Source organism: Chionomys nivalis, chromosome 19 (assembly GCF_950005125.1).
Source record: "Chionomys nivalis chromosome 19, mChiNiv1.1, whole genome shotgun sequence".
Taxonomy (NCBI): domain Eukaryota; kingdom Metazoa; phylum Chordata; class Mammalia; order Rodentia; family Cricetidae; genus Chionomys; species Chionomys nivalis.
Window position 1 is genome coordinate 47,911,271 of NC_080104.1, and position 14,999 is coordinate 47,926,269.

General features: G+C 43.0%; 1 protein-coding gene across 3 annotated transcripts in view; it reads right to left on the reverse strand.

Moving 5' to 3' along the window:
* Positions 1-6,611: 6,611 nt before the first annotated feature.
* Positions 6,612-14,999, reverse strand: part of Cabcoco1 (ciliary associated calcium binding coiled-coil 1) — a 97,119-nt gene continuing 88,731 nt past the window's right edge. For 2 of the 3 annotated variants that reach the window (XM_057751440.1, XM_057751438.1), the window contains 3 exons: positions 12,640-12,762; positions 12,100-12,240; positions 6,612-7,334 (listed from right to left, as the gene is read on the reverse strand). In XM_057751440.1, coding sequence (XP_057607423.1) covers positions 7,260-7,334; positions 12,100-12,240; positions 12,640-12,762 — 339 coding nt within the window. In that variant the 3' untranslated portion in view covers positions 6,612-7,259. The remainder of the gene's footprint in view (positions 7,335-12,099; positions 12,241-12,639; positions 12,763-14,999) is intronic. The other variant, XM_057751439.1, reaches the window with a different exon arrangement.

Here is a 14,999-nt window from a genome sequence, read left to right on the forward strand (position 1 = left end):
AATTGAAAGTGTGTGTGTGTGTGTGTGTGTGTGTGTGTGTGTGTGTAGGGATTCCGTTGAATGATTTACAGTTGAGAGGGCCTAGTTGTCCAATGATCTGTGAGATGAAGAGCTGAGAACCTCATCCAGCTACTCCGGGGACAAAGATGGATGCCTTAACAGTGCCAACCTGGTGTTCAATGCCTGGAAGATTCCTGGAGAGTCTAAGTTCTTCAGTTCCTATTACATTGAAAGGTCAAGAGGCTGGATACTGATGTCACTGACAGAGTTCTTCTTCTTCTTCTTCTTCTTCTTCTTCTTCTTCTTCTTCTTCTTCTTCTTCTTCTTCTTCTTCTTCTTCTTCTTCTTCTTCTTCTTCTTCTTCTTCTTCTTCTGCAACAGCAGGAGGGAGGGACATACTCAACATCAAGGACAAAGGCTAATAGGCAATGAACGCACCATTTTTCCTTGGACCTCTTTTTATCTGAGTTGTCTGTTGAAGGTCTGTGGGCAGGGCCTTTCCTCTCAGGCAAGGCTCCCTGGAAACATCTTCCTAGATCTGCCTAGAAGTATGTCTGAGTGAATCCCAGATCCTGCCAAGTGTATTGTCAGATCAGCCTCCACAAGGACTTTCCTCCCTGTGAACTCAGGCTCCGTCTTGAAACTCAACCCTGTGGGCCACATCCGGGGCTTCATTACAGCCAATTCTTTTTCCTGAGCAGAGAGGAGGAGCTCGGAGGCTGACAAAGAACAGTGGGGCCTCTTCCTCTTCGTATCTTCACTACTATAAATGCACTGGGACCTGTTTACTTGATCTTAACCCTAAGGTCTAATGACAGCCACAAAGGGGATTGAAAGAGTTAATGAAAAATAACAGCACAAATTATAACCCCAAAAAAGACAAGGAAAGGAAATCATTGCTGTCACCAGGGGCAGCTGGGAGACTTGAACCACTTGCTGGAAGCGGGGTCTTTCAAGATCAACTAGTTATCTGTATTATGATGCTATCTATAGAAATTTCAGTTTGTTTTAGTACTTGTTATTTTTGTTTATGTGTATTTGTGTGTGTTTGTATGTGTTTATGCGCACCAAGTGTGTGCAGGAGCCTGCAGAGGCCACAAGAGGGCATCAGATATACTGGAAGTTTTATTACAGGTGGGTTATGAGCTGCCTGGAAACCAAGCTGGGGTCCTCTGCAGGAGCATTAAATGCTCTTAACCACTGCATCCTTTCCCCAGCCTTAAAATTTCAGTTCAGAAATAACTCAATAGACTCTGTTTATAAAGTGAGTATATTTCCAGAAGGATTTGAGCTCCTCCACAGGATTGAGCAAGGTGTGGGGAGATCCAGGAATGTGAGATTTCTACCCACCCCACAAAGGTAGGCTCCCTCATTTCTTTCTTCTCCATGAGCATTTACTCTTGAGTTTGCAAGATGAGTATATTGGATTTCTTCCTTGTGTCATTTAGAGGCAGGGTCATTTCATTAATGATACAGTGTGGCCAGGATCATTTTTCTTCTTAATTACTTTGTTTTATTCTGTTCAATATTCCCCTTTTTAATTAATAGATCTTAATTTTTTAGAGCCATTTTAGATTTGTAGACAAATCAGGCAGGTGTCACAGACACACATGGTCTCCCCCATTCCTCCCTCCCAATTACTACTAATTATTTGCATTGTTGCAAACCTTTGTATGATGCACTTGGTTAAATTAATTAACTGGTATTGAAGGATTTTTGTGCAAATTCATTATTTATTCATAGCTTGTGTGTTTCTTTTGTGTTCCATAAAACTATCTAGTTACCAAAGTCCGCTAGGCCATCATGTCTTCTCAAATTCACCCACCCCTCATTTCTGATGACCTTTGAGAGCATTGGGCAGCATCATCGACTCAGTAATTCTCCCCACCAGGGTTTTCTTGGTATTTTCTTGTGCAATTTCCCCTTACTTGAGGAGGGAGATGATAGAGGTGGGAAACTATTTTCATGACTTGTGATAACACTGATGGACTGGACTACCCACCAGAGATAGGGTTAATCAGAGATGTCCTCTGTGAAGGTCTGATTCCTGCCACTTCCTTTTCCACCTCTTAGTCTTCGGAAGCAAGTCACTCCGTCCTTCCTCACACAGGTGGGACAAATATGGCACCATCTTTAGAGTAACAGACCTACATAATTTATGTGTAATTCTTCTACATGGGAAGTTTCTTCAATGATGTTGTAAGCAGAGGAGCTGATTCCACTTCATGGGTTATATATTTTGTGGCCACACATCTGCATCTTTTTTTTTTTTTTTTAAGAGTAGGGTCAGATAACCACACCGACCAGATGCACTAGAAAGAGCGCTGAGTGCCAGGGTTTGAGATTAAAAACCAACATGATCATTTTCTCAGGGACACAACCCTGCACATACCCCTTTCCCTTAGAGCTGCGTGGAGTAACCAGAGGTTCTCCTCGGCAGTGCAACAGCAAGGTTCCTTCACTGGCATCCTTGAAGCCCGGAGCAAATGTTCCTAAGCATGGACTTTGTTTGATGGTTTCTCCTTCTCCTTTCCTTCATCCTCCTTTTCCTTCTTCTCCTTCTCTTCCTCCTCTTCCTCTTCTATTGACTCTTAAGATCACCTCTTCCCAGCCATCCTCAGAGCATCCTAGGCTGATCAGACTCACGCTTCTTCACCCTGTCTGCCCTGTATTTTCTGTCCTTCACGTATGTTGTTGCTTATTGAATGAATCACCCTTTCCTTCACTTGTTCATCATCTGCCATTGGGTGATAACCATTCTTAGCTGCATGCACTCAAGGACTTTATTAGTTTTCTTCATCATAATTCTGAGAAACTACCCCAAATAAATTAGATTAGATTTTTAAAAAAAGATACAGGCATTAGACTGATCACTGAGGACAAATCATGGAGTAGGCTCTGAAGCTACAATTAATATAAATGCAGAAGCTCTTTCACAGCTCTGACTGGGTATGGTGAACCAGCCTTACCAATGGCTGTGCTTCCACGGAAAGGCAAGAGGTGCTGGAAGCAAATTGAACTTTTAGCATGTTATCCTTGTTTGGTTAGTTGTAAATCCTAACAAGATAAGATTCTTCGAAGCTAGATTGATTTTGCTTAGGGAATGGAAATCCATAAGTCTTATGGCTGCCATCAAGGAGGTATCACTGAGTTATTTAAATTAATTAAGAAAAAAACATTGACTTTTATGTCAAGTGGAGGTTATCCTCCGGAGACCCTGGAAGATTCAGAAGAATTGTGTTTGTTCTCCAGGGAAACAGAAGCATCTCGGAATGCCATCCGAGAAGGAGTAAACTCGGTGACTTTCACTATGGCTGAGAGGTGCCAATCAGGTGGTTGATGATAGGACTTCTCCATTGGAGATTTGGAGAAATGACGACACAGTGATTGTCAGGGGTGACCACACCTGCAAATACCTGAAGGAGTGGCAACTGGGGTTTGCTCATGATACAGCGAATACGATTGCTCTCTGAAGCTAGGGAGAAAATCCATGATGGATGATTCCTATGTGTGGACAGTGAGAGTAAGCCTGAGCCTTGTCCCAGGCGTAAATAGATATTACTTCTAATTGTCTCTTCAGGGGACCACCTTCTGTACTTAGAGTCAAGAGACCATGCAACTTAAAGTCATTTTAAAAAAATCACCTCACCTCTCTAGAATTGCTAAGTGGTACTATATTACCACATAACATTAGGTGTCTTTTCATAAGAGTATTTTCGTTTCATGGATCCATGGATGGCAGTCTTGGTACCAGAGAGCTAATCTTTGTAGAAACATCAATCTAATGTTTCTATGTAAAACTTGCTAGCAATTTTTTCTTGCTTTATTTTAGGTTAAAAAATGTGTCCAGTGACCTTATGAGAGCTCTGGTTCTGGCCAAATACTTAGGCTTCATTTCTGTTGTAGAGACCTTGCACTCGTCTCTCTGCCTAGAGTGCATCTTCCTGCACCTTCCATTGAATAACCTCTGGGTCTCTTAGGTGCCAGCCCCTCTGTAAGAGCTTGCTTGGATAACTCCTCCTTGACCTCTCAGGCTAGGGCAGGATGCTTCGCTCAGTGTGCCCCTAACTCCCTGCAATGTTTTGTTTTTTTTATTGCCATGGTGTTCACTGTGACATGTAGTCAGGACAGAGACAAATTTTATCTCCTGATGACCAGCTAATGTCCAGCCGCATGAGCCACACTCAGTTGAATATTCCACCGAGGACTGGGTAGATGGAGCTGGGTAGATTAATCGTCTGGTCCTGTGATCCTCTTAAGTGCTGAATGTGCTGCTTCTGTAAGTAAGTGTCCCAGTATCATACATAGACAAAAAATACTTCATCTTCACTATGAGACAGATGGAAAGGTTGAGTCTATCAACTTTGATTACATGACTCCAGATTCAAAACCTGAATTTACCAATGACCAGATTTGCAATAATGGGAAAATTACTGTAAAGTTTCTCTACGTTCTGCCTTTATCCTCTGTAGATTATGCACAACTGTGCTGTGGGAACTCCTTCAGCCAAGAGCCTTTAGGACACTGGTTCAGTTTGGGCATGGTCGCATGTACTGTATATGCAGATGTAAGAGCATGCACAGGGCCCTTGGCTGCTGGATTCGATTCCCGTGCTCTGCTCATGAAGAGGACTGCTGATCACAGCGAGATGTCTCTGTCAATTCTAAAACTTCGGAAGTTGCTTACAATGCACTTCCTGTTTACTTAGGTAGTATTATATCCTTCTGTGGTCTTTGATGGAGTTGAAGAATAGATATAATTATAGTTTTCCTTAGTTATGATAAAAGATAAAGTAGATATGAATAATATAGCTGTAATTCTTGCTTGATATCTGTTTTGTATATGTAATTTTACTATGTTAAAATTAAAAACTTTTTTATTTAGAAAGAAAAGGGGAGATGATGTGGGATTCCTCTCTGTATGCTATAAATACGTTTTATTACCGTTGGTTATTAAAGAAGCTGTTTCGACCAGTGGCTTAGTAGAGTAAAGGCAGATGGGAAATCCAGAGATTAGAGAGAAAGTAGGCTGAGTCGAGGAGATGCCATACAGCTGTTGAAGGAGAAAGATGCCAGCTGGCAGCCAGTACCTTACCAGTAGGCCGCAGCCTCGTGGCAATACACAGAATAATAGACATGAGTTAATTTAAGATGTAAGAGTTATCTAGAAATATGCTTAAGCAATTTGCCAAACAGTGTTGTAATTAATATAGTTTCTGTGTTATTATTCGGGTCTGGGCAGACTAGAAATGAAAGAGCAGTCTCTGCCTATGCAACTGGATTTAAAGCTGTGATCTACTAATTTTCTTTTACATATTTATTTTATTTTTATTTTTGTATGTGAGTATTTTGCCTGACTCCATGTATATGGACTGCCCGTGTGATCAGTGCCTGCAGAGGCCAGAAGAGGGTTCTGGAGCCCCTGGAAATGTAATTATGGGAAGTTATAAGCCACCACGTGGATGCTGAGAACCAAATCTGGTTCTCCTACAGGAACAGAAAGTTCTTTTAACTTCTGAGCCAACTCTCCAGCCCCTGATCCACTAATTACTAATTGTGTAACTTGATTTAAATTATGTCCATGATTTAGGATCTACCTAGCACTACAAAATAAGGCTCATAATACCTAATCTTGGTTACAAAGTGATTACATGTGTCTATCATCTATCTATTTCTATCTATCATCTATCTATCTATCTATCTATCTATCCAATCTATATATTGTCTATATTATCTATAATCTACTATCTATCTATCCATCCATGTATCTATGTATGTATCTAACTATCTTGACATCCTTGCTCAGGGACACATTCTTTTAGGTCCACTACATATCATTGATTGCTCCCTTGGACCAAGCATTGATCGCTCACTTTGGTCTTTTCTAGAAGCTTCTTTATTACCTGTCCTTGGTTTCTTCAGAGCCACTGCTGTCTCTTGAGAAAAGACAGCTAAGGGAATGCAGACCAGGGACCCTCCTGGTGGTCTCCTACAGCCTTCCATGTTTCCTGCAGGAAGAGGAGCCTGAGGGTGGGGGATACAGTCCCTGGCCTCTTGCATGAGAAGCAGGCAAGCCTTTATCTTAAGAATTCTTCTGGAGCTGGAGGATGTAGCAATGCTGTGGGCTTTACCTTTGTCCCAGAAGAACGTGTCCTGGGAGGTCCCTTGGATTCTGACTTAGAGAGTAAGGTCATTGCCCATATCCAACTAAGTGTCACTCAGAATCACACACCTCAAAAATTCTTGAGGGATTTCTCTCCCTTCAGCAATGTTGTGTCCTCATTCTAGAATATTCCTAAGTCTAGGAACATAGGAAAGGGTCTAGGTAGCGGTTAATTAATCTTTCCAACTAGGGACAAGCCACTGGCGCGCAGCTATTTTCATCTTGATATTGTGCTTTCATAAGGGTATTTAAAGGCTTGAGGGTTTTTTTCCTAAGCCCCCCCCATGCACCCATCATCCCACTGTACTACAATGGTTAATTTTAGGAACTCTGAGTTTGATTTGTATTTAAGATTTTTACAATCTATATATAGATTGGCCTTTAATAATCATTTATACATTGCTTCTTTTTATATAGGTCATGTGTTCTCCTGGGAGGGTAACAAGATTAGAAACAGCAAAAACAGTGCAGAATAAATTAAAATGCTTCGAACTGCATTATATAATTTCAGAAAATTGGTTTCACACTGAAACGTTTAAATAAGAACCTCAAATGAGTTAAATAAGAAAAAAAAAAAAACCCAACAACCAACAAAACAAAAGCAGCCCTGCAGTACGCGCCAGGATCAGGATGACCAGATGACTCTTGTTAGCAAGCCTGCCCATCACAGTAAGGTGTGGCCCCTCCTCACAGTGCTACCCCAATGTGACAGGCCATCTAGCCCAAAATGGTAAAAACTTAATTTTTCTACATTTTTGGGGGGTTATTTCAAAAGACTGGTTTCATTCCCGTAGAAGAGGAATAATGTTTATTACTCAAAACAACATAGGGTTGTCCTAACAGGAATTATATTTTCCTATGTGACGCTCCAGACTCTTCCACACCGAGCAGTGTAGCTGTGTTTGGCACTGCAAACTCAAAGGTGGATGTGGGACAGGAGGGGCAGGAGAGCGCGTTGCTAATCAGCCTGCATGAGGAAAAGTGGGCTTTCCTTTCACGGCTGCGTGGATGCAACACAGCACTCCAGAGAATCGATTATTCTGGCCAGTTTTGTCTGTTTCTCTGAAGTTCGGCATCACTTTGCTTGTTCCGAGTCCTCAGGCCTTTTTCAGTTTCTCTATTCGTGCGTTAAAGGCCTCTTCCTGGACTTGCAGTTTTTCCTTTATCTCGTTCTGTGGAGGCAATCAAAAAAAAAAAAAAAAAAAAAAGTGGTTATGACGGAGCTATCTTTGGCTGCACATTGTCTTTGTGGTTTTGACATACTATAGTGCCTAAAGACAGACATTATCCCTCACACACCTTCCTGTTTTGCAGACAGAGCTGTGCTCCAGCCTGTGGGGATACGATAACGCTTGATCGTATTTCTCTGCACATTTCTAATGTATAGCATGTCTCCCATGGACAGGAAGTGGTGTTCGGACAGCCATCTTTGCACACAGCCTCATGTTGGAAGATAGGATGACTGACCTGCATTTCCAGACACATTTGCCAATAAGGGCCGAATCTGAGTAACTGCTCTGGGCTCAGCTGATGCAGCGCTGTGGGCCCCTCCACCCTTCGTGTTGGCCTTCCCTCTAATGCATTCTAAGTGGCATTCCTGGAAGCTTCAGTGTGTGAAATAATAACACAAATAATCTCATAATTAGGACAGCTCTCATAATTAAGAGTATTCATCATACATTACAATTCCTGCATGCATGCCACTTTGTAATATTTTTTTGGTACAAAAGCAAAAAAAAAAAAAAAAGAAAGAAACTCATAAACAATTGGTGACAGGTTCTAGCAATCATGGCAGCTGTGATGGCATTGAGCCTCTGGTGGTGATAATTCTGCACACTAACATCGCTACCTGCGCAATTCCAGAAATACACCTCATTGTATTGGCGTATCTCAACGCTGGGAGCTCAGGAAACCCTTCCTTCCATCCAGATGAATAATACAGCTGCATGCAGGGACGATGGTAGTTGGGAGGCTTGTTGTTACTGTTTGTGTGACTCGGGGACATCTACATGTGTTTGGAGAGTACTTTGTGCTCATGAGTCAAAGTCTAGAATATTTTAGTATATGACACAATTTAAAATCTTCATATTAACTGTATTTCTGCGAAACTTTTGTTATTTAATTTAAATAGAGAAAATTAAAAACCACTACTATTTTATCTGTTTTTATGACAGATAGGATTAAAAATATTTTTATGTATTTATGTAATTTTTAAGAAAGTAAATGTTAGGGGTGATTTTGAAATGCTTTCCCTTTTCCCCTGATTACCATTTTAATGAGATTTTGTTTTTATCATCACAGAAAGAGTTGATATTTCTGGCAGGTCACGTTGGTGTCAACAATTCTAGACTCACGAGCTTTGTGAGTACAGAACAGGGCAGGGCTTTGAAAGTTTTTTTTTTTTTCCCCTGATAATCTTTTGACTTATGGTGTCTTCATTTTTTCTTCTTCGTTATTGGTGAGTGGATGAGGCAAGGGAAGAGATGAAATGGTCCTCCAGTTACCCTCTTCACTGATACTCCCGTGTGGTACTTTAGCAGAATTAAAAGGAATGTGGTTATGTACTATCAACTCATCTACGGTCTGGTTAGGCGGGGCCACTTTGGACAAGTCACTTGCCCACTTTGCCTAGTCTTTAACTGGAAGATGAGGTGGTGAGTAGGGGTTAGTTAACATTGCACTTTAGTTTTGCATTCATAATCCCAGCTCCTGGTTTCACAATACACTTCACTAATATATTATCGAGAAATATTAAAAATTATTTCACCTTACGAATGAACATGCATTTATGAAATATTGCACCATCGAGGTGTTGAAATCGTCTGAAGAAATCATTTTGACACAGGTCTAACGGATGGGGAGGAGTTGCTCTAGCCAGACGGCAGGCTTGTCTTTCACTTATGTCCACCCAACACCTCACGTTTCCCAGGAGACAATAGCAGGGTGTCACCTGCCATGTCCTCTCTGGATCCTCACTAGCGTCTTCACAAGGATCTGGGAGCTCTCCTTGTGTTTATTACCATCCATGTGGGCTCTGAAGAGAAGATCAAGGAAGGCAGCGTGTGCCTAGCTGCCTACAGTACTGGCAGGAAGGGAAGCATCCCGAGCATCAGACCTTGATGGTTGGTGCTTTAGTTTAGGTACAACCAGAGGAGCCTGAAGGAAAGGAATCTGTGTCTCCTCCCTGGACCCGGTGGCTGCTGTCATCCTTGTAAAATCCCACAATGCTGCTGAATAGATGCATTACCTTCAACCGGGGCTGGGTCTGATTCTATCTCCTTTAGGAGCTATTCTGAAGCCCTGCCCCGTGTTCAGTACCTTTCACGGACCGCTACCTCAGATAACTTTTCTAACCCGGACAATTTAAAGCTGACCTAAGACATCATGAATGACAGGATGGCAAATTCTCACCTTCTCTAACATTAGTTTATTCCTTGGCTGTATCAGGGCCAACGACCAACATTTAATGCAAGAGTCCAGGGTTAACATTTCTGCTTCTCTAGAATATTATTCTTTCAGTATATTAAAGTTTGTTCCATTGGGTGCTGTTTTTATTATGCAACTCAGGGCAGAACTAATTTCATTTTGAATGTATCTTTAAAATGAAAGTACCGAAACTATATTGGCTTAAAATGTTTGGTCTATTTCCTGTAATTTGAATTGACATCCGAGAGCCAAGGTAACTTCATTCTCAATAAATCTCTAGAATTGTGAGGTGAATCATGGAAAAATAAGTAGATGAACATAAAAAAATTAAGGGTTTATATTCCATTTCAGAAGGTTCTGTATTAGAGAAGTTGATATCGGTTTGGAGTTACAATAGAGAAGTAGCTTCTAGACAATGGAGCGGAATATGAACTCTCTGTTGACCTTTTCTGCAGAAACTGCAGTGACAGTGTGACTTTAAATAAAGAGGAGAAAATATCACAGAGTAATCACCAACACTGAGCACAAGATGCATGAAGTGCGCATGGCAGGTGCACGGGCCCAGTCTCCATTGGCACATGGTTTTGGAAAGGGGTGTGGCAGTTTTTAGAACTAGGGTCATTTCGAAGTGGAAAGAAACTTAGCCTGTCTGACACCGAGGGAAAAACTGAAGCGAGGCTCAGGGCAAGGACCCAACCTGGAATTTGTCCAAGAGGAAGGTTGACACTGGGAAAGCACAGAGCCACAGGTGTATTAACAGTGGAAGTCGCCTGGGCCTGGTGTTAGATGGGTGACTTCCTTGGGTGGCACTGGAGCTGCAAGGGGGACCAGGCTCCTAGCACCTACTGAGCCTGCTGAGTCTGGCAACCATAGTCAAATGGCAACCTGTCTGGGTCCCTTTGGTCACTAGCAGCTCCCTCTTCACTTGGATGGAGGTCAGCAGGATTACAGAGAGAAAATACAGAGTGTGGTTTTCTATCTTGAGACGCTGGAGAAAGTTACAGCATCTTGCCATTTTGTTGGAAAAAGAAATCAGCAATAATTTGGCCTTAGCTGATTAGAGGCACTCAGTCCAGAGACATTCACAGTACCTACAGGGTCTGGGTGTCTCCCCTCTGGTCCATGTTCTCTCCGTTCCTAATTGCACTTAGGTGTACAAACTATTGAACTTCCAGATGGCTTCTTGCTAATGGGACGATAGCAAGCCTGAATACCAATCCTATTCTTTCTGTCTGAAGAGAGCTACCGGTGTTGCAGACTCTAGCACTCGACAAGAAAATCATCAGTCGACAGCTAAAATCGTGCAGCTCCCTTCATGGAACGTGGGCTTGGGAAAGATGTTTTCAATTGTGGGTCCCGCAAACAATTCTCTTGCTTGTCTAGTAGTTCCTCGGCAATAATTTCAGAGCTGTGGGATTGCAAAGGAGCCCTGGGCCATGATTATACATAAACTATATTTAGAGGGAATGTTATCAAATCTAAAAAGGAGGTATGTTCTGAACTCAGCTTAATTCAGCTGCACTCTGCCCTTCTACACAGTAACCAGCTATTACATTCGCGGGGCTCTTAACAATAGTCCTTTGTGTAAAACGTGTTCTTCCACTATTTCTGGTAAACACTAAACACCCCTTATTAAGCCTGGGACTTTGGCCGATTCTGTTGGCACCAGATCATTAAATGTTCGTGTAAATTTCGCAATAACATTTGATGATTAAACGAGCCACAAGGTATGCTTAGGACAACCTAAGCTTTTATGCTTCCCAAATTAGTTATTAATACAGTGTGCTTTTTATATATGGTCCCAAGTTCAGATAACAGATAAATCTTCCCCTCACATGCCTAAGTGTTGCGGTGATTTGTGGTCAATTCTCAAAACATGCAATTTGCTTTATTTAAGCATTTGGCTTAGAAAATCACGTGGATTCCTGTAAGTCTTTACGTGGAGGTAACAGTAGCCATTTGTTTCTTGGACAGAATAGGGAACTATTAAACACAAAGTTATCCTTTGGGAGATGATGGGCAGCTGCCCCAAAATGGGACCGACTACCCATTCTTAGGGTACCTTAGCCAACGGCTTAACAATTAGTGATGTGTGAAAATGGGAAGTGTTCGGGATGAATTTCAAGCCTGAAACCAAGCGAGGTAACTTAGCTAAATACAATGGTTTGATCGGCAGTGCTCGCTCTTCGGAAGCCTGCGTCACCTACTATTGCGTAAGGCCTGTTTACAGTGTAATGGGGCTCAAAGTCTTCACCGTGCTGTTTTTCTGGGGTTTCAGTGTCGACAGATTTTTGCAAGCCGATAACACACAGTACACGAGGTGCTGCCGGCAAATCTGTTTTTGTGATCTCACTGACTTCAGAAGACTCATCTGAGGATTATGTAGACTTGTAAGATAAAGAATGCAAGCCGTAAACCTTGCTACTGCCTGGCCAGGGCAGACAGTGATGGGCAGACGGCGCTGGCTGATTCACCAGGCGGAGTGCCGAGTTCACTGCCCATTCTCAGTACCTGAATGTTCAACAAAACCTCATCTGTCACTCGAGCCAGGGCTGATTTTACATCGTCAATGGTGAAACCGACTAAAGGATCCACCTCTGCCGCCTCACTCTCTGCCTGGGCCTCCAGCGGGCTTTCCTCTTGATCCAGCGCCTAAGACATTGGAAATAAACACAGGCGGATATTGAACGTAAATCACATTCCAGCGAGCACTTGAGTGCTCAGGGCCTAATAGGCAACCTCACTTCTACCCTCTACCACCCTATCAGGAGCAATGGTGAACTGGAAGGAGACTTTGATTGTATGTTACCACATATCGCGAGATTACAAGAGACTTTGTGGCCTGGGAAGGTGGAGCCTGGGTTGGGGGGGGGAGGCCAAAAATCCTGACCACCATCATCAGGCCAGTGTGTGATTTAACTCTGAAGAGAATATTTCTGTTGGCCAGGAAAAAGTCAGAGGTGAAGACAATGGGAGAACATGAGGTTCTTTGCTCCTTGTGCCCGTATAATGCTTACTTAGCAGGGCGAGGAAAGGCAACATCAAGCCTACCTTCCGTTCAGTCTCTGGTGTTGGCGATGGCTCTATGAAGGCTGAAAATATGTCCAAGGAGATCCCTTCCTCCAGTGGGGCTGGAAAAGGGTGGTCTGCAGGCTTGACAACTTCGATGGTTTGCTGGAAAAGAAGAGCTTGGGTTGAGGGGCACCACCGCAGCCAGCTCTTTCTTTCACAGGACTGGCGTATTTCCAAACCTGGTATCTTACTTAAGTACCATCTGCTTCAACTCTCCGATATCATTGCCCTCTTCGTTGCCCGCTGCTTTCCAAGCACCGTCTCTCGCTCACCGTTGGCGGCACCTTACCGTTTGTGTCATCTGCGGTTGAGGGTTCCTTCATCTGCACCATACTCTGCGTCCTGCCCCTGCCTCTCACCCCTGTTTATAACTCTCTGTAGGGAGAGAGCCAAGATTCAGACCCCTAGTGCATCTGTCTTCTTCATTTCTGGCAGATGATTCCATGTTTTCTAAACCCAGTAACAGCCTGGTGCAGGATCTCGATGCTCTTGTGGTATGAGCAAAGTGGCTATCAGCAACCCAGTAATGGGGTTGGCCTTACCAAGGATCTGAGTTGGATCCCTGGGACCCATATTAAAACAAAAACAAACACAAAACAAAACAAAAAAGCCAAGCATGGCGGTATGTGCTTGTTATCCCAGTGCTGGGAAAGCAGAGAAAGGAGGGTCCCGAGGATTATCGGAAGCTCCATTGTCGCAAAAAAAGAAAGAGAGATGGGCAATGCAGCATGCAAACTTGACCTGTGGTTTCCACTTGCAGGTGGCTACATGTGTGTGTATGCACACCACACACAAAACACACAAACACACACACACACAGAGAGAGAGAGAGAGAGAGAGAGAGAGAGAGAGAGAGAGAGAGAGAGAAACAGAGCAGTGAACACAATAGAATCTTCGAAGTAGAATGTGCTTATAAAACCTGAGCACTGTGAATCATCAGAGGGGCTCACTGAGAACTCATAGCAGAGCAAGACTTCACAGTGAGCCGCTGCCACAGCTTTACCAAGGGGATGTAAATGCACTGGAGGAAGACCGTCAACAAAGGCAATGAAGGGCAAGGAGAGCCATGGATGCCAGTGTTGGCAAGGTCCACCCAGCCACCACCAGGTAGAGTGAGAGAGGAGATGAGAGCACTGACAGCATTAAAACCTCTGAGTCATTTAATTAGTTCCTCTTGTCCTGATTCCATGTCTAACAAGCAATGTTTTTGACCATAATTTAATTTCCCATCTCAGTTGATCTGCAAAGACAAGCCTACTTGAGTGTTCTGGTTTTTATGTCTTTCGCATACCTCCCTATAAATCAGTAACTTGTTCCAGTTTACATAGCAGACTCTCACGGGCCTGTTAGTGGAGCCCCGAGATTAGGTCACTCGCCGGTGTGCTCACAAGAGTTGGACCTGAGCATACAAATTTGAAGATAGAGTTTTGGGAAAGCGTACCCCACCCCTAATTACCATCTAAGGATGCTGGTGGGGGGAAAACCATGAAAGAATTGTACATTCGTTCTTAAGTTCTCTGTGTTATGTGCCATCATTTAAATATTCATGTTTGTCCTTTAGAGGCTTTGAAGCATGCTAGAGGTAGATTTGTTCCCTGGCTTTGCCCGTGTGGGTGCATTTGGACTGAATTTATATTGTTATTTATTTATTTATTTTGCAAGCATATGAGAAATTGTTCTTCAATTGTAGATATACGTTAGCAAGGATATTCACAATAAAGAGCTGAAGGGACTGGTCTAAGATCAGATAATTGCTTAGTGACAGCTGTGGCGTTAAAACCTGGGGCAGTGACTTCTTCGCTTTTGCTGTTTTCAGTAAGCTGCAATACGTCATCAAGTAGCCATCCTGGGAAATTATTGCTATTGCTAAGCATTTAATTTTTATTCTGTTAGATGACATCAGTCCCGCTGTTTATCTTGAGTAAACTCCCCATTCATCAGAATGTTGAGGGGCCATCAGGGCAGTGGGGCTTTCTTCTCTTAACATGAACAAGCTGTTGCTTTTGGCCGAGTGAGGGGCGAAGGAACCCCATCTTCTCACCGTTATTTGCCGCCCCCACCCCGGGCTTGGTTTGCAAACTCCCAAATCTATTGCTCTTTGCTTTCCCAGGCAAGATGGAGGTGAATCACACTTCAGTGGCCTCGGAAATCTTGCAGGAGAAATGAAGAAGCTCCCGTGAGAATCCGATGATGGAAGAAAAGGGGGTGTTAGCTTGGATTCATGGACTTTAATACATGGTGAGAAAGAGAGTGTATGTAAGGTAGGGTGTGTTTCAGGGTGCCGGTGACCAGTGAGACACTGGAAAGAAGAATCGGAGCTGATGGGACTGGCTGCAAGC